The 25,359-nt window shown below is 51.7% G+C and overlaps 1 protein-coding gene across 1 annotated transcript; it reads left to right on the top strand.

Annotated features, from left to right (window-relative positions):
• Positions 1-4,636: 4,636 nt before the first annotated feature.
• Positions 4,637-25,055, top strand: prdx5 (peroxiredoxin 5). The gene is made up of 6 exons (XM_060823566.1): positions 4,637-4,824; positions 18,998-19,132; positions 20,370-20,501; positions 22,983-23,021; positions 24,199-24,263; positions 24,850-25,055. Exons 1-6 carry the CDS (start codon positions 4,735-4,737, stop codon positions 24,953-24,955), a joined length of 567 nt encoding a protein of 188 aa, XP_060679549.1. The 5' UTR covers positions 4,637-4,734; the 3' UTR covers positions 24,956-25,055.
• Positions 25,056-25,359: the final 304 nt, after the last annotated feature.

The following is a 25,359-nucleotide window of genomic DNA, read 5'->3' on the forward strand; positions in this document are numbered from 1 at the left end:
AGGTACTGCCTGAGGATCTTTGGGTGAGTTTTAGATTAGATTAGGTTACTTACAGTGTGGAAACAGGCCCTTCGGCCCAACAAGTCCACACCGACCCGCCACCCACCCAGACCCATTCCCCTACATTTACCCCTTCACCTAACACTACAGGCAATGGCCAATTCACCTGACCTGCACATCTTTGGATTGTGGGAGGAAACCGGAGCACCCAGAGGAAACCCACGCAGACACAGGGAGAACGTGCAAACTCCACACAGTCAGTCGCCTGAGATGGGAATCGAACCCGGGTCTCTGGCGCTGTGAGGCAGCAGTGCTAGCTACTGTGCCACCAATGAGTTGCTGCAGTGCGTCTTGTAGATGGTACACACTGCTGCTACTGAGCATCGGTGGTGGAGGCAGTGGCTATGATACCAATCAAGAGGGGACTGGATAGAGCTCTCATAGATAGTGGAATACAGGGTTATGGAGATAAGGCAGGGAGCGGATACTGATTAGGAATGATCAGCCATGATCACATTGAATGGCGGTGCAGGCTCGAAGGGCTGAATGGCCTACTCCTGCACCTATTGGCTATTGTCTTATCTCATCTGTGAGACAGTGTTGGCAGAAGAGCCCCAGGTGTTAGGAGAGTTTTCCGAGGCTATGGTGACTGTCGAGAATATAGGAGGCACAGTTATTACGTTGACAGTGAGGAAGGTTATTTCAGACCAGTACAATGGGATCTTGGTCAGATGGGCCAATGGACCAAGGAGTGGCAGATGGAGTTTTAATTCAGATAAAGGAGAGTTTTATTTGCAGTTTGGTAAGACTTACACCCATTAGTAGTAGGGCCCTGGGGTGTGTTGTTGAACAGAGGGACTTAACATGCAGGTTCATAGTTCTGTGAAAGTGGAGTTGCTGGTAGGCAGGATAATCAAGATGGTACTTGGTATCCTTGCCTTTATTGGTCAGTGTATTGAGGTTAGGACATTGGGAGGTCATCTTGCAGCTCTACAGGACATTGGTGAGGCCACGGTTAGAATACTGTGTGCAATTCTGGTCACCCTGCTATAGGAGCGATGTTGCTAAACTAGAAAGGGTACAGACAAAAATGTCCAAAGGTGCTTCCGGGACTGGAAGGTTTGAGTTATAAGGAGTGGCTGAGTAGGCTAGGACCTTTATCCCTGGCGTGTCGGAGGCTGAAGGGTGACCTTACAGGGGTCATGAGGGGCAGCGACAGTGTGAATAGACAAGATTTTTTTTTCCCCAGGGCAGAGGAGTCTAAAACCAGAGGGCATAGATTTAAGGAGAGAGGGGAAGGATTTAAAAGGGACTTAAGGGGCAACGTTTTCACACAGAGGGTTCTGCGTGTTTGCAATGAGTTGCCAGAGGAAGTAGTGGAGGCTGGTACAATTACAACATTTAAAAGGCATCTGGATGGACGCATGAATAGGAAGGATTTAGAGGGATATGGGCCTAGTGCTGGCAAATGGTTCTAGAGTGGGAAACCTGGATGGCATGGACATGTTGGACCGAAGAGTCTGTTTCTGTGCTGTTATGATGCTACGACTTTGGGATCCAAGTAGCTTTGATACCCACGCGTTGGGTGAGGAAAGCAGTTTTTCTTCCTTGAGTAACATGGGCGAACCAGTTGGATTTTTCCACTCATCGGCAGTAGTTCTGTGTTCATTGTTTGTTTGGCTTTATAACCCCAGAATCATTTCATTAACTCAAACTCCCATGCAGTAGTGGGACACACTCTGGGAGATGAGATGTTGCACTGTGAGAACAGACGCTGAACTGGATAGTGAGGATACACAATCTTTTTTTTTAGATTAGATTACTTACAGTGTGGAAACAGGCCCTTCGGCCCAACAAGTCCACACCGACCCGCCAAAGCGCAGCCCACACATACCCCTACACCTAACACTACGGGCAATTTAACATGACCAATCCACCTGACCCGCACATCTTTGGATTGTGGGAGGAAACCGGAGCACCCGGAGGAAACCCACGCAGACACGGGGAGAACGTGCAAACTCCACACAGTCAGTCGCCTGAGGCGGGAATTGAACCCCAGTTCTTCTAAGGATCGAGTGAATCCTTAGAAGAGTATAAAGGAAGTAGGGGTATACTTAAGAGGGAAATCAGGAGGGCAAAAAGGGGACAGGAGATAGCGTTGGCAAATAGAATTAAGGAGGATTCAAATGGTTTTTACAAATATACTAAGGACAAAAGGGTAACTAGGGAGAGAATAAGGCCCCTCAAAGATCAGCAAGGTGGCCTTTGTGTGGAGCCACAGAAAATGGGGGAGATACTAAATGAATATTTTGCATCAGTATTTACTGTGGAAAAGGACATGGAAGATATAGACTGTTGGGAAATAGATGGTGACATCTTGCAAAATGTCCAGATTACAGAGGAGGAGGTGCTGGATGTTTTGAAACGGTTAAAGGTGGATAAATCCCCAGGACTGATCAGGTGTACCCGAGAACTCTGTGGGAAGCTAGAGAAGTGATTGCTGGGCCTCTTGCTGAGATATTTGTATCATCGATAGTCACAGGTGAGGTGCCGGAAGACTGGAGGTTGGCTAACGTGGTGCCACAGTTTAAGAAGGGCGGTAAAGACAAGCCAGGGAACTATAGACTGGTGAGCCTGACCTCAGTGGTGGAACAAGTTGTTGGAGGGAATCCTGAGGGACAGGATGTACATGTATTTGGAAAGGCAAGGACTGATTCGGGATAGTCAACATGGCTTTGTGTGTGGGAAATCATGTCTCACAAACTTGATTGAATTTTTTGAAGAAGTAACAAAGAGGATTGACGAGGGCAGGGCGGTAGATGTGATCTATATGGACTTCAGTAAGGTGTTTGACAAGGTTCCCCATGGGAGACTGATTAGCAAGGTTAGATCTCATGGAATACAGGGAGAACTAGCCATTTGGATACAGAACTGGCTCAAAGGTAGAAGACAGAGGGTGGTGGTGGAAAGTTGTTTTTCAGACTGGAGGCCTGTGACCAGTGGAGTGCCACAAGGATCAATGCTAGGTCCTCTACTTTTTGTCATTTACATAAATGATTTGGATGCGAGCATAAGAGGTACAGTTAGTAAGTTTGCAGATGACACCAAAATTGGAGGTGTAGTGGACAGTGAAGAGGGTTACCTCAGATTACAACAGGATCTGGACCAGATGGGCCAACGGGCTGAGAAGTGGCAGATGGAGTTTAATTCAGATAAATGCGAGATGCTGCATTTTGGGAAAGCAAATTTTAGCAGAACTTATACACTTAATGGTAAGGTCCGAGGGAGTGTTGCGGCTGTACAGTACATTGGTTAGGCCAATTCTGGTCTCCTTCCTACCGGAAAGATGTTGTGAAACTTGAAAGGGTTCAGAAAAGATTTACAAGGATGTTGCCAAGGTTAGAGGATCTGAGCTATAGGGAGAGACTGAACAGGCTGGGGCTGTTTTCCCTGGAGCGTCGGAGGCTGAGGGGTGACATTTTAGAGGTTTACAAAATCATGAGGGGCATGGCTAGGATAAATAGACAAAGTCTTTTCTCTGGGATCGGGGAGTCCAAAACTAGAGGGCATAGGTTTAGGGTGAGAGGGGAAAGATATAAAAGAGACCTAAGGGGCAACTTTTTCACGCAGAGGGTGGTACGTGTATGGAATGAGCTGCCAGAGGAAGTGGTGGAGGCTGGTACAATTGTAACATTTAAGAGGCATTCAGATGGGTATATGAATAGGAAGGGTTTGGAGGGATATGGGCCGGGTGCTGGCAGGTGGGACTAGATTGGGTTGGAATATCTGGTCGGCGTGGACAGGTTGGACCGAAGGGTGTGTTTCCGTGCTGTACATCTCTATGAACCCAATGCCCCATCCAGAACCGAACAGGTAAGGACAGCAGAAATGAACCTGTGATTTTTGTTGGATAAATTCACTCAGCTTCATTGACTGAGCCAGCATTTATAGCCCATCCATGGTTGCCCTTAAGAAAATGGCGTTAAATTGGAAACCCACAGTGCCTTTAGGGAGAGAATTCAGGGATTACTGTTGATAGACTATTATTATTAATAAAATTAATGTTAATAGCCTGGTATTACTTGTAATAGTACTAAAATTAAGATTAATGTAAAATAATCTTATTAGGTTAGTATTAATTAATTCCAGCTACAGTGGGTTTCGAACCACTGACACTCTAATGGTGTGTCCAAAGACGTCATCATCAGCCCCTCTCCACAGAACGAAGCTAGTGCGCATGCTTTATGTCAAGTCATTGTAACTGGACGGAAAATGCGCATGCGCAATACTGTCTGGGCGACTTTCCGGGCGGGACCGGCAGATGCGCATGCTCAACGCCGGTCTTTGTGACGGGCGAACAGCCGTGTGCCTGTGACCGCCGGACCCGCTCCGGCAGGAGCGCGCATGTCCGACGCCGGACCCGGTCTGGCAGCAGCGCGCATGTCCGACGCCGGACCCGGTCTGGCAGCAGCGCGCATGTCCGATGCCGGACCCGGTTTTGCGCAGCAGCGTGCATGTCCAGTGCCGCACCCGGCCGGCCGGTCGGCAGCGCGCATGCTCAGCGCCCAGTCATCCTGAGTGAGCGGGGTGGGCGGTGACGTCATTGGCCGCCCACGTCAGCGCCGGGGGGCGGGGCCGGGCCGGTTGCCAGGGGCGACGGCGGCCGTTTGCGGGAGCAGGGCAGGGATTATAGATGGAGGGCGGGCGCTGACGGCGCTAGATAAAGGCGGCGCAATGAACCAGCTGCCCCAGAGAGTGTGCGGATCGGTCGGCAGGAGCTTGAGGCAAATTCACCGCGTTTCAGCCGCCACCATGCCCATCAAGGTCAGAGGTTAGGGGTCAAGGGGGCTGCATGAAGCCAAGGGAAGGTCACTTTGACCTCTGACCTCCCTATGGCACCTATCTGCTGCTGGCAGAGGGTCTTGGGTTGGTGATGGGCAATGGGGAGAGGGGCTGGTGTTGGATGGTCCAGGGGTGCTTGGCAATGGGGAGAGGGGCTTTGGTGTTGGATGGTCCAGGGGTGATTGGCAATGGGGAGAGGGGCTTTGGTGTTGGATGGTCCAGGGGTGATTGGCAATGGGGAGAGGGGCTTTGGTGTTGGATGGTCCAGGGGTGATTGGCAATGGGGAGAGGGGCTTTGGTGTTGGATGGTCCAGGGGTGATTGGCAATGGGGAGAGGGGCTTTGGTGTTGGATGGTCCAGGGGTGATTGGCAATGGGGAGAGGGGCTTTGGTGTTGGAAATGCAAGGGGTGCTTGGCAATGGGCAGACGGGCTTTGGTGTTGGATGGTCCAGGGGTGATTGGCAATGGGGAGAGGGGCTGGTGTTGGATGGTCCAGGGGTGATTGGCAATGGGCAGAGGGGCTTTGGTGTTGGAAATGCAAGGGGTGCTTGGCAATGGGCAGAGGGGCTTTGGTGTTGGATGGTCCAGGGGTGATTGGCAATGGGGAGAGGGGCTTTGGTGTTGGATGGTCCAGGGGTGATTGCAATGGGCAGAGGGGCTTTGGTGTTGGATGGTCCAGGGGTGATTGCAATGGGCAGAGGGGCTTGGTGTTGGAGAGGGTTTTTGGTGGGGAGTGTGTTTGGTGGATGAAAGTCAGGGATATTTGGTGATGAGGGGGAGTGGAAAGGGGTTTGGGTATATTTGGTGATGGAGAGAAAGGTTTGGTGTTGGAGGAATGTTTGTTGATGGGGTGGGTGTTGTGTGGGGGCATTCGTCAGTGGGGAAAGGAGGGGATTTGGGGTCGTTAGGGGAAGCAATAGTGGGGCTGGTGTTAGGCCGAGTTCTGTTATTGGAGAGAGGAGAGGATAATGGGAGCAATGGAAAGGGAGTTTGGGTGTATTTGCTTAAGGGGTTGGGTTTTGGTCATTAGTGTGGTGGAGGGGGAATTGTTTTGGGGGTGTGTGGGTCAGCAAGTTTGCAGATGACACAAAGGTTGGAGGTGTCGTTGACAGTACAGAGGGCTGTTGTAGGCTGCAGCGGGACATTGATAGGATGCAGAGATGGGCTGAGAGGTGGCAGATGGAGTTCAACCTGGATAAATGCGAGGTGATGCATTTTGGAAGGTCGAATTTGAAAGCTGAGTACAGGATTAAGGATAGGATTCTTGGCAGTGTGGAGGAACAGAGGGATCGTGGTGTGCAGGTACATAGATCCCTTAAAATGGCCACCCAAGTGGACAGGGTTGTTAAGAAAGCATAGGATGTTTTGGCTTTCATTAACAGGGGGATTGAGTTTAAGAGCCGTGAGATCTTGTTGCAGCTCTATAAAACTTTGGTTAGACCGCACTTGGAATACTGTGTCCAGATCTGGTCACCCTATTATAGGAAAGATGTGGATGCTTTGGAGAGGGTTCAGAGGAGGTTTACCAGGTTGTTGCCTGGATTGGAGGGCTTATCTTATGAGGAGAGGTTGACTGAGCTCGGACATTTTTCATTGGAGAAAAGGAGGAGGAGAGGGGACCTAATTGAGGTATACAAGATAATGAGAGGCATAGATAGAGTCGATATCCAGAGACTATTTCCCAGGGCAGAAATGGCTAACACAAGGGGTCATAGTTTTAAGCTGGTTGGAGGAAAGTATAGAGGGGATGTCAGAGGCAGGTTCTTTACACAGAGTTGTGAGAGCATGGAATGCGCTGCCAGCAGCAGTTGTGGAAGCAAGGTCATTGGGGACATTTAAGAGACTCCTGGCCATGCATATGGTCACAGAAATTTGAGGGTAAATACATGAGGATCAGTGGTCAGCACAACATTGTGGGCTGAAGGGCCTGTTCTGTGCTGTACTGTTCTATGTTCTAAGCCGAGAGGGGGAGAGGGAGAGGTCCCCTTGCTGTCCCCTCAGCTGCACCCAGTTCCTCGGGTACCATAGCCTAGACCCATGTTAACCACCTATCTGCCCCCTATCTCTGCCATGGCTACCCTCTTACCCTGCCCACTGCCTTACCCAGTCCTGCTCCACCACTAGTGTCTCCTAACAGCAGGCTCAATTGCACTCATTTCAGATTTAAAATAAAAAAGAATACTATTCACTCTTTTCCCTTTTTTTTCCCTCTCCTTTTGTCCTCTGCTTCCTCTCCCAAGGTGAAAGTTTTACATTCGGGGAAACCCTTATTTCTCCTCCCATCCCAGCTCCCATCTTTGACTCCTCAGCCAATGTCTTTCCTGTCCTCCCTTCCAACATTAAACATGTAGCCATCTTAAAATTCCGGTTCGTTAAGGCAAGCCTTTGCCAGTGTAAGTTCCCCTTAGGAATTTAACCTCGAATCGATTTAGGGAATCTGATCCGGTTGCAAAAAAATGTTTGTAGTCTCTCGCAGTCGATGAGTCGAAATTTATGCTCGGGTCAGACCTATCAAGGCTAAATGCTCCGTTTTAATTCCAGGAGGGAAGGGCTTGTGTTTTTTTTGTTTTGGAGCCTTTTCAGCATGTCCCAGTAAGCATTCTGAACAGGAATCTTGAGCAGTATTGAAATCTGAAGCCAAAACAAAATGTTGGAGGGGGGTGGTGTTGAAGACAGTGGAAATGAGTGTATTCACAGGGGGACTGACTAGAAGAGAGAGTTTCAAAGAATCCACAATCTTCAGCAGATAGAATAGGTAAACAGTAGCAAAAACAAAAACACAGGTACACAGGCAAATGTTAAGAGTTTGTGAGTCCATTCAGTATTCTTACAACAGTAGTGTTGGAACTATTACGAAACCGGCTGGTGCATGTGTTCAGACTTCTGTACCTTCTCTCGTGGTTAGCACTGCTGCCTCACAGCGCCTGAAGACCCGGGTTCAATTCCCGACTCAGGCGACTGACTGTGTGGAGTTTGCACGTTCTCCCCGTGTCTGCGTGGGTTTCCTCCGGGTGCTCCGGTTTCCTCCCACAGTCCAAAGATGTGCGGGTCAGGTGAATTGGCCATGCTAAATTGCCCGTAGTGTTAGGTAAGGGGTAAATGTAGGGGTCTGGGTGGGTTGCGCTTCGGCGGGTCGGTGTGGACTTGTTGGGCCGAAGGGCCTGTTTCCACACTGTAAGTCTAATCTAATCGTCTATCTATAGTGAGTGTTTGCGAAGGTTGGTTTAAAATCTGACCCACTAAATGCAAACTGCTGGAGAACCTCAGCAAGTCTAGCAACGGCTGTGGAGAGAAAGCAGAGTTAACGTTTTGGGTCCGGTGAACTTTTTATTTTCCCTGGCTTTTTTAAAAGTCCCTCCAATGCTGGAGAGTAGAGACTTTCCACTTAATCTCCATTCCTGATTTGACTCCTTCTATCCGAAGCAGCGGTGAGGCAGACTTGAATTTTAATAGCGCCCGGCTCATCCCCAGAATGCTTTTGCAGGTGCCATTGTGAAGTGGCCCCAATTCTGCACGAGCTTGCCCCACACACACCGGGCTAATGGGATGCTGGCCGAATGTGGGAGCGAACAACTACAGATGCTGGGATCTGTCCTGAAAAGTTTTACAAACCGCGCTGACAATCACAGCAGGTCAGGCAGCATCCGTGGAGAGAGAGAGAGAGAGAGAGAAAGAGAGAGAAAGTTAACGTTCCGAGTCCAGATGACTCCTCGTCAGAGCTGACTTGTGTTTTCCTGGCTCAGTTTTCAAACCCTGATCCTGCGCAACTCGATTCCCAAGCGGCTGATTGCTTGTGTGAGGTGAATGTGTACCTGTCCCCCTCAGACTTGGGAATAGGATCTGTTTCCAGTGTTTGTTGGTGGACACCAGTGCTGTTTGTTTGGTATCAGATCGGGTTGTTTGTTATTGGTGGAACCTGGTAGCTCTGTAAGCCACCTCAAAGCACACAGCTTTTCTTAAAAACTTTTTAAAAATTACCTGTGCAAGAGCATTTTTGAGCCATACCTTGGGTCTGCTCTTGACTTAAGGGGTGTTCGCAATCTACAACAGCGCTAATTGGGGAATTCTCAAGACTGCATGATTTCCCCCATCCCTCAAAGTGGGGGAATGTGAGAACCCCCCCTCCCCCAGGATGAATCCTATATTTTCTGGGGGACTTTAAGACGAGGTGGCATATTTTGTAAGATGAGAGGGGAAAAGATTTTTAAAGGCATGCAGGGGCAACACTTTGTTTTACACAGAGCGTGGTTCGTGTGTGAAACGAGCTTCCTGAGGAAGTGGTGGTTGTGGGGTACATTTTGTAACGTTTTTAAAAAAAACCTCTTTTGGATAAATACACGAATAGGAAAAGTTTTGGAGGGAAATGGGCTGAGCGCAGGCGGCTGGGGCTGGTTGAGTTTGGGGCCGAAGGGTCTGTGTGCCTCTAGCACCTTGCAAAGGGCTAGGAGGAGAAAGCTGGATCGACCCACAATGGAGAAGGGGAATAGATGAAGGAGGGGGTGTTCCGGGGAGAGGGGCAGAGCTTTCTTTTGACCCCCATCGGTGGGGGTGCTGGATGATTGGCTCATCCATCATTTGCATCCTCTCCGATTCCCACCTTCTGAAATGGGGAACATTCCGAATTTGGGGAAGGAGTGGGGAGGATTGTGCTCTCCTCCCGCCTTGGGAGAGTGACTGATTGTGGAAGGTTTTTGCTGTAGGTTTCTGGTTATCTGCATGACTGAGTCTTATCTGCGGTTTGTATATAGATCAGTCAAGATAAAGATCTCAAATATTACTATTGGGAGGAGTAGAGTGAACTAACTCCATACTGTATCCCTTAATTCCTTTACCTAGCAAGTATCTATCATTCCCAGCTTAATCTAGCATCCAACACTGATTGCAATGTGTATCCAAATTCCATCCCATAACTACCGAGGGCGGCACGGTGGTTAGATTAGATTACCTACAGCGTGGAAACAGGCCCTTCGGCCCAACAAGTCCACACCGACCCGCTGAAGCGCAACCCACCCATACCCCTACGTTTACCCCTTACCTAATACTACGGGCAATTTAGCATGGCCAATTCACCTAACCCGCACATCTTTGGACTGTGGGAGGAAACCGGAGCACCCGGAGGAAACCCACGCAGACACGGGGAGAACGTGCAAACTCCACACAGTCAGTCGCCTGAGTCGGGAATTGAACCTGGGTCTCAGGCGCTGTGAGACAGCAGTGCTAACCACTGTGCCACCCACAAATCCAATAACAGCCGGGAAGAAGCTGTTCTTGAATCTGCGCTACAAGTATTTCAGCTTTTGTATCTTCTCTCGACAGAGGTTATAACCAGGGTGGGAGGGGTCTCTGATGCTCCCAAAGGCAGCGGGAGGGGTAGGTGGAGTCAATGAATGGAACCTTGGTCTAGGCTATGTTTCTTATTCGGTGTCATTTGGTGCAGAGCAGTTGCCATACCAAAGTTTGCCTTGGCCGGCTTGGAAATGTGACCCTTGGGGAAGTCTGCTTGTTCACCCTGACCATCTCGAGTCTATCCATCCTGAGGAAAACCAGCCTCCTTCCAACCTCCAGCATCCCAACCCTCCCTCTCTCTCCTAGCCTTCCGGCCTGCTCTCTGGCTGCTGTTTTCAGTTGATGCGTTTACCTGGGACCGTCCCCTGTTTCTCTCCCTGCCGACGACCCTCCACTCCCTCTGGCCTTTTCACTAGTCAGAAAATCTCGAATGCCAAAGCCGAGCGTGTGGGGGAGGTAGGTGACAGAGCTGGCTGGATGGCCTCCTTTTATTACTCCCCAACGCTTCCACTTGAGATTGTTTAAAACCCTGACTGGATTCCCCAAAAGCTGGAGTTGAGATGCAGACTGCAGATAAGGCTGACTCATACAGACACCCAGAAAGCTACAGTGATGGTCAAATCTGGCAGAGTGTCGGACTCTGGGGCCTGTGACCGAACTCTCCCATCGAAGGTAGTCACTCCTGCTTGGACCATTACCCCTGCTCCTTAACCCGGCCTGGGAGAGAGGGCTGCAGCTACCCATCCTGGACACAGTGGGCATGTGGGAGGGTGAGTGGCAGAACTGCAGAGATGTGTGAAATCTGAAAGTGACATCGAAACCCTACAGTGTGGAAGCAGTTCAGCCCATCGAACCCAAGCCAGCCCTGGGAGTAGCTCACACAGACATATTGCCCCCCACCACCCTCCTATCCCTGTTACCCTGCATTTCCCACAGCTAGCCCACCCTAACTTGCACATCTTGGACACTGCAGACAATTTAGCATGGCCAATCCACCCTAACCTGCACATCTTTGAACATGTTGGGCTCTGTATGTGAGACAGAGAGAAATGCTGCATCAAGTCTGATTTTTTTTTAAACATTCCATCGCATTTGCTACGGAATTGCTTGGAGTGAAATATTAAATCTGGTATTCTTGCTTTCTCGCCTTTAAACGCGTGATAAATCTCTCCCAGCAACAGATGGTGCAGATCCTGAGTTTGCTGGCTTTTAGAAGGGTTCAGGATGACTCAAGGGGCTGAATGGCCTGTTGCTGATTTATAATGCGTGTGTGTTTAAGTCTCTGTCTCTCTCTCTCGCTCTGTCTCTCTCTCTCGCTCTGTCTCTCTCTCTCTCTGTCTCTCTCTCTCTCTGTCTCTCTCTCTCTCTGTCTCTCTCTCTCTGTCTCTCTCTCTCTGTCTCTCTCTCTCGCTCTGTCTCTCTCTTTCTCTCTCTCTCTGTGTGTCTCTTTCTCTCTCTCTGTCTGTCTCTCTGTGTCTCTCTGTGTCTCTCTGTGTCTCTCTCTCTCTCTCAGTTCCTCCTCCCTCCTTCCACCCCGTTTCTCCAACACTGTGCAATGCTGTGGTCTCCTTACCAAATCACAACTGAGATTTCGACACCTTTGTCAAGATTTCGTTATTGCCTCACATTTCTTTTTAAAATTTTATCGAAGCTATTCTCCCATTTCTTTTGTGTGTTGGCTCAGCACTCTGGGCTAGCCACCTTCCCAGGGTGTTGCTCCCCAGTCCCACCCTCATGCCGCTCCCCCTGCCTGGGCTCGAGATTCCGCAGTGATTGGCGTATGGAACAATGAGCTCCTGTTGTCTGAGCCTGTGTTTCCCACAATCCTTGTGTTCCCTGTTTTAGTATTTCCACAGACGACTACTTTTCTCAAATGTCTCCTCCTTCCGTGCTCCCTCCTCTCTCTGACCAAGATTCTGAGCTGGTTTGGAGAGGAGGGGGGGTTGCAGTATGTGTCCCTTACCCTTGTGTGGTTACTGGACCTCTCTCTGACCAGAGCTCCCTTTAACCCTGTGTGCCCCACTTTGGACTAAGTTGCCTCGAGTGTAATCCTTCCCCCACCCTCCACCTTCCTCACCTCCCTGACTCACCAAACCTACAAAGCAAATCACGGCACAACCTTTTTGTCAAAAGAAAAATTCTTTCCCTGCAGTCTCTTTCCCCCATCAGCCCTTCCTCCCCACTTTTTCATCTCCACGCTCGTTGACTTCTGCTGGGCTTTATCTCCGCTGTCCTCCCCTCTGTCGGAAGTCCATCCATGAAAAAGGAGCCAGAACACTGTATGGAATGACCTGTGAATACATTGGGTGTCTAACCCTTCCTGGGAAGTTGGTAGGAAGGTGTTAGACACCATACAGCCGCAGAAAAGACCCTTTGGCCCACCAAGTCTATGCTAACCTATCGACACCAATCCAGCACCAGTGTCCTCGACCAGGCCAATAACCCCAGCATGGAGGCACTGACCTCCCCTCGACTGGCTGCGATGGGGGATGGGGCTGGGCACGTCATGTCTCTCTCTCTCTCTGTCTCTCTCTCTCTCTGTCTCTCTCTCTCTCTCTGTCTCTCTCTCTCTCTCTGTCTCTCTCTCTGTCTCTGTCTCTGTCTCTGTCTCTCTCTCTCAATTGGAGGGAGGGGCATCTGGGAAGGTGCTTCGGGCGACAAAATGGGTGCTGGGCACAAGGAGCCCCCACCCCGAGAGTGGGAGAGAGTCAGCCTCGTCTGTGAAGGGCCACCGATGACAGTAATCCTACATTCCTGTTCTAGCCCCCTAGCCTTGAGTGTTGTGACATTGAGCGCTTACCCACCAACCCTAGAGGTTTCCCATCAGTACTATCATCCCAGTACATCACATCACACTGTAAATTTTTGCTATAAATTCTGTGTTCGGATCGAGCCCTCCTCCACCACCTGATGAAGGAGGGTCGCTCCGAAAGCCAGTGCTTCCAATTAAACCTGTTGGACTATAACCTGGTGTTGTGTGATTTGTAACTTTGTCCACCCCAGTCCAACACTCGCATCTCCGAGCTGTCTTGGGAACAGTGTTCCAGACTCCCTCACCAGTCTCCGGGTGTAAAACTTTTATTGCTCCAATCCAGTCAACCTTTTGAAACTTTGAAATCATTCCTTGCTCAGTGTTGACCCTCTAACTTCAGGGACTAGCTGCTGTCTATCCACCCTGTCCTAATCTTCTCCACCTCTGTTGAGTAACCATTGTGTGCGTGTGTGTATTGGGGAACGGCTGGGATACTCCCAGTTCAGACAAACATCTTCCTCCAGCCAGTTAGCCTGAAAAGCACACATTCTCCATAAGCACTCGTTATCCCAAATCTGATACAGTTGACTGAGTCAGCAGTTCCTAATCTCTGCGCTGGCCTGATTACCTCTTTTTCTCTCTCCCCTCCCGCAGTTTGGGAAAACTGCCTTGTCACCCTCTCTGTTTCTGCGCCTTGTATTTGCGGGACAAAGGGTTGGGTGTTAATCTCCTGTGGTCACACGGGACGGGAGGGTGAGGAGTGTGTCACCCCGGGCTGAGTCAGTGTTTGTTCTGTGAAAACTGGGTGGGTGCTTTGGCTAGGCTAACGTGGTGTTGCACAAGTTGGATTTCCCAGAACGTGCCACAGGAGACCGGGAAAGAAACTGATTTCCCCATCGCTGAATTCCCCTTCCTTCTTCTCTTACGCACTCGCTCTCTTTTCTTCTCTTTTTTTCACCTTTTTCTCATTTTTTTTTCTTTTCCTTTTACACTTTTCTCTCCTTTTATTTTTCTTTCCCGCGCTCTCAGCCAAACACGTTGCTCCTGTTCCTTTTTTGCTCTGCGACCTACCGCTTTGCCACACCAAGCCTTGAGAGGAATGTATCAAACACTTCCGAGCAATCCATGTCTGTCCCGTTAACCGTGTCCTACTCCAAAGTTTCTCTGCTTTCCACCTCCTCGATAAAACACCCGGAGAGTCTGTGAAAACAGTATTGTTCCCCTTCTGAAATCTGTGCTGTCTCTTGCTAATCAATCCCCCTCCCCGAGTGATTTACTAATTCCGTCCTGAATAACCATCCCCGTCACTGGTATTAAATTGGTCTACAATTGTAGGCGCTAGTTCTGCTGCCTTTCGAATTTGCCCACTCTCATTTGTCTCCAATGTGGTAGACTCCCTGGGATTTGAACAGACCCTCTCTGGTGCCGGTACTGAGGGGATGCTGCTCTGTCAGCGATGTCCTAGATTAGATTACTTACAGTGTGGAAACAGGCCCTTCGGCCCAACAAGTCCACACCGACCCGCCGAAGCGCAACCCACCCATACCCCTACATTTACCCCTTACCTAACACTACGGGCAATTTAGCATGGCCAATTCACCTGACCCGCACATCTTTGGACTGTGGGAGGAAACCGGAGCACCTGGAGGAAACCCACACAGACACGGGGAGAACGTGCAAACTCCATACAGACAGTCGCCTGAGGCGGGAATTGCAAACCCAGGTCTCTGGCGCTGTGAGGCAGCAGTGCTAACCACTGTGCCACCCTGCCGTCCTCTCCCAGCTTTCACTGGGTGAAGGCACTGAAGTGCTGGGTGTGTATCTCCCTGGGGTCCTTGGCCTGGTTATTGTCCAGAGTCGACCCCCGAATTACAAATCCTGCTCCCCGTGGGGATAAGGGGGATCAAAATCGAACCAGCCGTGGTTTTCTCTGAGTGGGCTGGCTGGCCCAACTGATGTTCCCTGTCGGGGTTCGCAATCCGGGTCCTAGAGATGTACAGCTTCGGTCCCCGCCGACCCGATATCCCAACCCAATCTAGTCCCACCTGCCAGCACCCGACCCATATCCCTCCAAACCCTTCCTATTCATATACCCATCCAAATGCCTCTTAAATGTTGCAATTGTACCAGCCTCCCACTTCCTCTGGCAGCTCATTTTGAGTGGCACTGCGGCCTCACGGCACCAGAGACCCGGGTTCAATTCCCACCTCAGGCTACTGACTGTGTGGAGTTTGCACATTCTCCCTGTGTCTGCGTGCGGTTTCCTCCGGGTGCTCCGGTTTCCTCCCACAGTCCAAAGATGTGCAGGTCAGGGTGGACTGGCCGTGCTAGATTGCCCACAGTGTTAGGGGGAATGGGTTGCTGTTCAGAGGGTCGGTATGGACTTGTTGGGCCGAAGGGCCTGTTTCCACGCTGTAGGGAATCTAATCCTGGGCCTCCTGGCTCAGTAGTGGGGAAGCCACCACTAAGAGCTTCCCAGAACCTGGCTGTTCGAGGCTGGAGCGATTGGCATCTGAGAAGTGCAGATGCTAAGCTGGTGAAAGGTGCTACAGAAATGCAGAGGTGTTTGGGGGAAACAGGGTCTGATTTCTGCGCCTCCTCCTTAGCTTTTGAAAAGCAGGGGTGGGGGGGGCGGAAGAGAGTCTGACTGAGGGGGGGGCCCATTCGTCTCCTGTACCCGTGAGGCGAGATTAGACTGACGGGAGCGAAGTCGAGCCGTTTAATTCACAGAACTGGACGATAAGCTCAGAGGGGCCCCGCCTGATGACTGTACGGGGTGGGAAAGCTACAATCAGAGCAGTTAGTGCAGCACACGCTGATATGACACCGTGTTATCTCAAATCTTTGTACCTCCCTTTTTTCTGTATCCAGTTCTGATAGGGCAGAGAGCGCAATGTCCCTCAATCGCCTGCACTGTTTCTCGTTAAAAGTGACTCCACACCCAGCACCCCCCCCCCTCCCCAAACAATCCCTGAGTGGGTTGTGACAACCACCAAGTTAGTGTGCGGCTAGCGGACTAACTACGCGCCACACATTTTGCCCAGTCCTTCCCGATGTGCCCGAGCTGCACACAGTGCTCTCTGCACGTGATGGAACCCTGGTTTAGAAACGTTCAGCATGCGGACTCCCTTGCCCCGATGCCACTCTACATGAAGCCGAGTGGCCGCGTGCTTTGCCAACCCCCCTCCAATACTTCCTCCCTCTGGCAAAGAGCATTGAGCAGGAGCCCCCGCTCCCTCCGTCACTGCGGACTCTGCTGTTCGGTCAGCGTTGCCCCTCGTGAGCAAACCCATCTGCCAACAGGGGTGGCACGGTGGCTCAGTGGTTAGCACTGCTGCCTCCCAGCACCAGGGTTCGATTCCAGCGTCCGGTAACTGTCTGTGTGGAGTTTGCACATTCTCCCCGTGTCTGGGTGCTCCGGTTTCCTCCCACAGTCCAAAGATGTGCGGGTCAGGGTGGATTGGCCATGCTAAATTGTCCCATAGTGCCCAGGGATGTGCAGGTTAGGGTGGATTGGCCGTGCTAAATTGTCCCATAGTGCCCAGGGATGTGCGGGTCAGGGTGGATTGGCCATGCTAAATTGTCCCATAGTGCCCAGGGATGTGCAGGTTAGGGTGGATTGGCCGTGCTAAATTGTCCCATAGTGCCCAGGGATGTGCAGGTTAGGGTGGATTGGCCATGCTAAATTGTCCCATAGTGCCCAGGGATGTGCAGGTTAGGGTGGATTGGCCGTGCTAAATTGTCCCATAGTGCCCAGGGATGTGCAGGTTAGGGTGGATTGGCCGTGCTAAATTGTCCCATAGTGCCCAGGGATGTGCAGGTTAGGGTGAATTAGTCAGGGGTAAATATAGAGTAATAGGGGAATGGATTTGGGTGGGATACTCTTCGGAGGGACAGTGTGAGGAAGTTCTCGGTGGGTGGGGGGGGTGGTGCTGTGGAGGCAGAGGGCAAGGAGTCTCTCTCTGTATGTGTGTGTGTGTGTCTCTATCTTCCTTCCTGACAATCTCACCGCAGGCAGCTAGCTGCTTCATCTTGGTTACACTAGCTCAATGTCCTTGAAAAGGCACTGTAGAAATTTTAACTCTATTGTGCTCCCCCTCCTTCCACTGGCTGAACCAATCAGCCAGGATCTGCTAGCATGGTATCCGAGGGGCTGAGTGGCCACCGCCACCTCTTGCTCTCACTCTCCTCCCTCTTTGACCTGCCTTGCTCTGCCTTCCGTGCCCTTCAAACCCTGAGCCTGCTCTTGAGTCCTCCCCTCCCCATGGGGAGCTAGTCGTTTGGATGTCAAGGCCCAGTATTAGTTGCCTGAACCTAATTGCCCCTGTTTGGGGAAGGGGGGGAAGAGTGAGCTACCAACTTGAAACTGCTGCAGTGCATGTGCTGTAGGGACAGCCTCGCAGTTCAGTGAGGGAGGGCCACTGAAAGAGCAGCGATTCTATTTCCATGTTTAAGTTCAGCAGGGAGGGGGGACTCGGCTTTTGTTTCTGGAGTCTGGAGCACAGGGCCAAACCACAGCACACCATCACCTCCCCGAGAGCTGGCCATGCAGATGAGGTAGTTTATTCCGTGATGCCTTCTGCAGCGGCTGTGCCTGCTCCCCAGTGCTTGCCAGTCCTGGATAAACATGTTTTTCAGATGTAGCCTGGAGACTGATACCTGCCTGTTGGCCAGGTATCAGTTCAGTCCTGGCTGGGGAATATTTACTGAAAAGAGCTTCTGTCTCTCCCTGTCTCTCCCTGTCTCTCCCTGTCTCTCCCTGTCTCTCCCTGTCTCTCCCTGTCTCTCCCTGTCTCTCCCTGTCTCTCCCTGTCTCTCCCTGTCTCTCCCTGTCTCTGAGTAAAAAGAGTCCTGATGAAGGGCTTATGCCCAAAACATTGAATTTCCTGTTCCTTGGATGCTGCCTGACCTGCTGTGCTTTAACCAGCAACACATTTTCGTCTCTCCCCCCGTCTCTTCCCTGTCAACAGAGGGAGTTGCGTGTGTGCAATGCACTGCAGAGGAAGTGGTGCTATAATTATAACACCTAAGAGCCATGAGACAGCTGCAGGTTATCTGCTATAAGGCGTGTTTGTGAATTTGCTGTTAACACGATTGGTGAACTGGGAATGCTGTTTCAAACATGTTTTAAACCATGTGTTAGCTGAAACGCGATTACTTCAACACTTTCAGCGCTGTTATGTTTCTATAAACCCAGGATTGCACAAGGATACAGCCTTCGTGCTCTAGACAAAGTACTGTACGTCAATAAAAAAGATTTAGAGGGATACTGACCCAGTGCAGGCAAATCAGAGGGACTCCGTTCAGGGGACCTGGTTTTAAGCTGGACAGGGTTCAGAATCAATGTACCAGGCGGTTTCTGGGTATGGGAGGTTTGCGTTAGAACGATAGGCTGGGACTTCTTTCACTGGAGTTAGGGAAAGGTGACCTTTTATATAGAGGTTTATAAAATAGCAAGATAGGGTTAATGGCAGGTGCCTTTTCCCTAGGACGGGGGATTTCAAGACCAAGGGACACCGCTCTAAGGCGAGAGGAGAAAGATTTTTAAAGACACGAGAGGGTGGTTTGAGTGTGGAATGAACTTCCTGAGGAAGTGGTGGATGTGGATACAGTTACATTTAAAAGACGTTTGGATAAGGACATAGATAGGAAAGGGTTTGGAGGGAGATGGGCCAGGAGCAGGCAGGTGGGATGAGTTTAGTTTGGGATTGTGGTTGGTGTGGATGAGTTGGGCTGAATGGCCATTTCCATGCTGTACCAACAAGTGGCCTGTGTCTCTGTGTGTATAACAGAGGTGTGGATAGTTGGAGTCTTTCCCCCTCCCCAAGATGGAAATGTTGTGTGTCGTAGAATCCCTATAGAGTGGAACCAGGCCATTCAGCCCATTTGAGTCTACACCAACCCTCCAGGCCCAGGGGAACGTGACTCTGCTCGCTGCGATCTCCTGAGCGGGTTCCCCCCCATTTCGAGGGGGCAGCTGGGGACGGTGGAGGTGGGTCCAGCCCCGTTAGTTGGCTGGAGGTAGGGGGGGTGAATGGGTTCAGGAGCTGATGCCGTGTGGGAGTGACCCCCCACCCTTGCTCACTTTTTTTTGGGGGTTTGTGCCTCGAATTCCAGGTCGGAGATAAACTGCCAGCTGTGGACGTCCACGAGGGAGATCCTCACTCCGTCGTCAACACCGCCGAGCTCTTCAAAGGGAAAAGGGGGATTCTGTTCGGAGTTCCCGGGGCGTTCACTCCGGCATGTACCAAGGTGAGGGGCCAGCCTCTATCCTCTCTCTCTCGCTCACGCGCTCTCTCTCTCTCTCACTCACACGCTCGCTCTCGCTCTCGCTCTCGCTCTCGCTCTCGCTCTCTCTCTCGCTCTCTTTTCCCCCTTCCCTCCCTGTTTGTGAGTCACTCGCGTCGTAGCTCCATTCCCACCTCTCGGCCTTCCTGTCCGCCTTTTTTTTTCCTCTAACTGGGTGTGGAACTCTCCAGAGCCTCCTCCCACCCCCAAAACATCCTTCGCCTTCCTTACAATCCACCCAAAATAATCTGCCACCAACGCTGTAAATTCAAATGTGAGATTGTGTGTGCTGGCACCATGCACACCAAGATCTCACTGTGGGGTGGGCACCTACTCCCGTGGCGATCCCTGAAGAATGTGTGGAGCGTCGCGTTCTTTGTAGAATCAGGCTGCTTCTGACAACGCGGCGCTAACCCTCACCCTGACCTAGATTAGATTGGATTCCCTACAGTGTGGAAACAGGCCCTTCGGCCCAACCAGTCCACACCAAACCCTCCGATAAAGTAACCCACCCAGACTCATTTCCCTCTGACTATTGCACCTAATACCACGGGCTAATTTAGCATGGCCAGTTCACCCTAACTTGCACATCTTTGGATTGTGAGAGGAAAGAGCTGAAAAATGTGTTGCTGGAAAAGCGCAGCAGGTCAGGCAGCATCCAAGGAGCAGGAGAATCGACGTTTCGGGCATAAGTCCTTCTTGCATGATTCCTGAAGAAGGGCTCATGCCCGAAACGTCGATTCTCCTGCTCCTTGGATGCTGCCTGACCTGCTGCGCTTTTCCAGCAACACGTTTTTCAGCTCTGATACTCCAGCATCTGCAGTCCTCGCGTCCTCCACTGTGGGAGGAAACCCACGCAGACACGGGGAGAGTGTGCGAACTCCGCACACAGTCGCCCGAGGCTGGAATCGAAACCTGGGTCCCCGGCGCTGTGAGGCAGCAGGGCTAACCACTGTGCCACCGTGTTGCCCCATATTAGGGTGAGGGGCGGGCAGGGGGATAGCTGCAGTGTCTGGGAGTGTGGTCAGGAGACTCGATAATCGGCTTCCCCTTCCCCCTCGGGGAGCAATTTTCCCCCTCCTCTTCCCTCCCCACCCCCTGACTTTTTTTTTGAAACACTCTGCCGCCTCGTGTCTGATCACTGTCTGCACCCCCACCACCCCTCCCATCTCTCTCTCTCTCTCTGTCTCTCCCACACCAGTCTCACCTGCCCAGCTACATCGAGAAATGTGAAGAGCTGAAGAAAAAGGGGATTGAGATCATTGCCTGCATGGCTGTCAACGATGCCTTCGTCATGAGCGCCTGGGGCAAGGACCAGAAAGCTGACGGGAAGGTAATAACGCTCAGAAGGTAGAGGGGTGGAGTTAGGCCATTCGGCCCATCACATTTGATCATAGCTGATGTACTCCTTACCCAACTCCCCCTCCATTTTCATCCCTTCAACCCATGACTGTTTTTTAAAAATCTGTCTGATTCCTCCTTTTTTTTTTATTATTTTTTAGAATTCTCTCCACCAAGTTCCACAGATTCGCACCCCTTTAGGAGAAGCACATTCTCCTCCACCCTGCGGTTTTTAAAATGTGCTACCCCTTCTCCTGAGCCTGTGACCTCCTGTCCTAGAATGCCCCACGAGAGGAAACATCCCGTTCCACGTCTCTCTCTCTCTCTCTTATCCATGCCCTTCATCATCTTGCACACCTCAGTTTTTTTTTTAAATCAAATGCGAGAGGCCAGAACTTATTATCCCAGTGTGGGGGAGGGCGACAGTGCTGAGGCGCATGGGGAGGGGCAGGGGGGGGATAATTGAACAGAAAGCGAGTCCCGATCAGTCCGAAAGCAATTCCGACCATGACGCTGCTCCCTGAGCAGAGGGAGGTAACAGCATTTATCGCGCTAACGTCCCCACCCCATTGTCTCACAGACGTTTGTATCTCCTTCACCCTCCCTCCCTCGTCCCAGTCTGTTTAATATTCCTGAGCACCCCTCAGGACTCAGTGCTCTGTCATCTCCATCGATAAGGGATACTGTACCACACTTGATCCCACTTTTTTGATTTGATTTATTATTGTCCCGTGTACCTGGGTACGGTGAAAAGTGGTTTTTTTTTGTTGTTGCGTGCAAACCATCCCCTACAAAGTGCATCGGGGTGATCAAACAGAACGAGAGATACAGGGTTACAAGAGAAGGTGTACAGGGAGGGAGGGAGATCCATGTTTAAATTTGAGGTCCATTCAGAAGTCTGATACCAGCGGGGAAGTAGCTGAAATTGAACCTGTCCGTCTGTGTGTTGTGAGCTTCTGCCAGACGGCAGAGGGTGGGACAGATTGTAACTGGGGCGAGAGGGGTCTTTGATGTTTGTCTGCCTTCCTGAGGCAGTGGGAGGTGTAGATGGAGTCAGCGGATAGAAGGTTGGTTTCTGTAACGGTGTCCGATTTTCCCCAGAGTCTATGGCAAGTGTCCACGGGATTACTCTTCACTCATACAGCACGGAAACAGACCCTTCGGCCCAACTTGTCCGTGCTGACCAGATAACCCAACCTCATCTAGTCTCATTTGCCAGCACCCGGTCCATATCCCTCCAAACCCTTCCTATTCATATACCCATCCACACACCCTTTAAACGTTGTCATTGTACCAGCCTCCACCACTTCCTCATTCCATACACATACCACACTCTGAGTGAAAAAGTTGCCCCTTAGTTCCCTTTATAAAGCTTCCTCTTTCGCCCTAAACCTATGCCTTCTAGTTCTGCACTGCCCTACCCCAGAGAAAAGACCTTGGCTACTCACCCTGTCCATGCCCCTCATGATTTTATAAACCTCTAAGGTCACCCCTCAGCCTCCGACACTCCAGGGAAAACAGCCCCAGCCTGTTCAGCCTCTCCCTGTAGCTCAAACCCTCCGACCCTGGCAACATCCTTGTAAATCTTTTCTGAACCCTTTTTTTCAAGGGATCCAGGAATGTGGTCCAGCATTCTGCCGTATGTCTTTAGCAGAACGATTTTTGAGACCAGGCGGGAGTTAGTGAGAGGGTATAAAATGCTAAGAGGGTGAGACCAGGTGGGGGGTGAGGGAGGATGCACCCCCACCCCTCACCCCCCCCCCCAGGCTGAGGAGGGGATCCCAGGCATGAGGGATCTGAGTGAGGAGTCAGCCATTCCAAACTGAGGTGCAGAGCAATTCCTTCACATGCCGGTTGGGGAAATCTTTTGGGAACCGTCTCCCTGAAGGATAGTGGGGAGGGGGAGTAGGGAGATGATTCGGGTGGTGGGGGGGGAGCGAGGGTCGGTTATACGGCAATTCAGGGTTGGCGGGGGGGAGCGGGGAGGTGTGTATGTGTGGCTGGAGATCTGGCAGGTGTAGTGGGGAGTGGTTCAGGACCGGGATAAATTCTCAGGCACCGATGCGGGGGGGGGGGTGTGGAACAGGTAAGATGGGAAATCAGCCCTGATCTTGGAAGGGGCCAAACGGCCTTCTGTTCCTGCACCCCACCCCACCCCCTCAAACAGATTAGTGAGTGAACAGACATCAACACGTCCACCATTTTCTCATGGGCTGGCTGAATGGAAGCCTGTTTGGCTGGTCAACTGTGGTAGGCATCACACCAGCTTGTATCCCTTTTTCCCAGTGTTGTTGGTGGGGTGGGGGGGCACTTGTGGCTTTCCCCAATGGTGACGTGGGGCAGTACCTCCCTCTGATACCAGCTTCAGAGCGGGAGCTCCAGCTAAATGCTCCTCCTATTTTGGAGGGAGAGGGGGGGTGATGTGGTAGTGAAGGAAGCTAATTCTCTGATACTGTTTTTCCCCCCCCCCCAGGTGCGAATGCTAGCTGATCCTTCTGGGACATTCACACGGGTAAGTTGAATCCTCCCTTCCTCCCGTTCCCAGAGTGTGGGGGTCACTGGGTCCGGCATTTATCACCTCCCACCTTCTCTCCCCCCCCCCCCCCCCCCCACCGTCCCTCATAGCCCCCTGGAGTAGGGGGTGGGGGTGAACTGCAATCTTGACCCACTGCAGTCCGCGTGCTGTGGGTTAGACCCACAATGCCCAGGGGGAGAGCGTTCCAGGATTCTGACCCAGTGACACCTGAGGGAACAGCCGATAGAATTCCCAAGTCAGAGTGGGGAACTTGCAGGGGGGGGGTGGTGGTGTTCCCATGTACCTGCTGCCCCTTGTCCTTCTGGACGGAAGTGCTTGTGGGTTTGGAAGGTGCTGCCTGAGGATCTTTGGGTGAATTCCTGCAGTGCCTCTTGTAGCTGGTACACCCTGCTGCTACTGAGCGTCAGTGGGGGGGAGGGAGGGGGGATGTGGTTCCCATCGAGCGGGGGCTGCTTTGTCCCTGGACGGTGTCGAGCTTCTCGAGTGTTGTTGGAGCTGCCCCCCATCCAGGGGCAAGTGGGGAGTGTTCCCTCACCCTCCTGCCTTGTCTTTGGTGGGACAGGAGGGTGGGGAGTGAGGAGGGGAGTTACTCGCTGTGGGATTCCCAGCCTCTGAGCTGCTCTTGGAGCCACTGTGTTTATAAAGGTGGTCCAACTCAGCTTCACGGGAATGGTAACTCCCAGGACGTTTGGGGGGGGGGGTGTGTGTGTCTGTCATTTTGAGTGAGCCCCCCTCCCTGTAAATTGTGTGGGAGCCCAATGAGATGCAACATGGCAGCCCCCCTGCTGCGGAGAGCTCAATGATGACTCTGCCTCTGACAGAGTGCGTGAGGGAGAGAGAGACACACACACACACACACTCCTGGCCCTCTCTTTGTCCATCGCCGGCTCTGCCAAGTGAAAGAGGTGGCTTCAGTGACCAATGTGGGGTGACCCAATGCTCTGGAAAGGATAGCAGGGATTGTCACTCCGTCGTCGATGGGCTGAACGGTCTCCCACGCTCTTGTCAACCGGGAGGAGCTGGTTCTCTCTGAGGGGCTGAGTGAGGGTTGGCTCTGTCTCTCTCTTGGCGGTGAGGGGAGGGAGAGAGAACTCCTTTTTTTTTTATCCCCACCCTGCATGGATTAACCTATCCCCTTTTCCCCCACCCACAGGCCTTGGGTCTTGAACTCGATAAGGAGGCACTTATCGCCGCACTGGGGAACAAGAGGTGCCAGAGGTAGGTGGCAGCATCCGTACCCTGGGGTGGGGAGGGGTTTGGGGGTGTATCGGCCCCCCCCCCCCCGCAGCCTGGATTTCCCTGGTTACCCCCTCCATCCTCCGAGTCTTTGACAGAGGGAACTGGAACCAACCTGGAGCTGAAATTGGGCAGGAAGACCCAGCCTGGCTCACTCTACCCACCCTGAGACTAACCCGAGTTACTGAGGGGAGAAATATTTCACCCAGTACTCTCCCCCTCCCTGTCCTGGGAGTGTTTCATGGGGGGACAGTGTAGAGGGAGCTTTACTCTGTATCTATCCCCGTGCTGTCCCTGTCCTGGGGAGTGTTGATGGGGGGACAGTGTAGAGGGAGCTTTACTCTGTCTCTAACCCCGTGCTGTCCCTGTCCTGGGGAGTGTTTGATGGGGGGGACAGTATAGAGGGAGCTTTACTCTGTACCTAACCCCGTGCTGTCCCTGTCCTGCGGAGTGTTTGATGGGGGACAGTGTAGAGGGAGCTTTATGCTGTACCTCCCCCTGCGCTGTCCCTGTCCTGGGAGGGTTTGGGTACAGGTCAGTTGTGTTAATCTGTCTCTGTCTCTGTCAGGTTTGTAATGCTGCTGGAAAATGGTGTGGTGAAAGAATTGAAGGTTGAACCAGATGGGACAGGCATCAACTGCAGTCTGGCCTCCCACGCCCTGACACTCATCTGAGACCCTGTTGCTGCTGCTGCTGCTGCTGCTCACTTCAGCTCAGACGGTTTTCATATCACGTGCATATAATCCTTTAATAAACATACTTTAACTGGATAAACTGCTTTGTCTTTGTCTGTGTCTCCTGACCCCTGGGTTTCCAGCCTGGTTACAGCACTGGTTAATCATGGAATCCCAACAGTGTGCAAACAGGCCCTTCGGCCCAACCAGGCCACACTGACCCTCCAAAGAGTAACTCACCCAGACCCATTTCCCCATACCGGTTACTCCACATTTACCCCTGACTAATGCACCCTAACCTGCACATCCCTGGGCACTATGGGACAATTTAGCATGGCCGATCCACCCTAACCTGCACATCCCTGGGCACTATGGGACAATTTAGCATGGCCAATCCAACCTAA

This window comes from Hemiscyllium ocellatum, unplaced genomic scaffold (assembly GCF_020745735.1).
Source record: "Hemiscyllium ocellatum isolate sHemOce1 unplaced genomic scaffold, sHemOce1.pat.X.cur. scaffold_902_pat_ctg1, whole genome shotgun sequence".
Lineage (NCBI taxonomy): Eukaryota > Metazoa > Chordata > Chondrichthyes > Orectolobiformes > Hemiscylliidae > Hemiscyllium > Hemiscyllium ocellatum.

Bases quoted from the DNA above. Each gene is read 5' to 3' on its own strand.
- prdx5 (XM_060823566.1), top strand. From the start codon at position 4,735: ATGAACCAGCTGCCCCAGAGAGTGTGCGGATCGGTCGGCAGGAGCTTG. The intron at 4,825-18,997 runs GTCAGAGGTTAG...CTCGAATTCCAG, and splicing joins CCGCCACCATGCCCATCAAG to GTCGGAGATAAACTGCCAGC. The intron at 20,502-22,982 runs GTAATAACGCTC...CCCCCCCCCCAG, and splicing joins ACCAGAAAGCTGACGGGAAG to GTGCGAATGCTAGCTGATCC.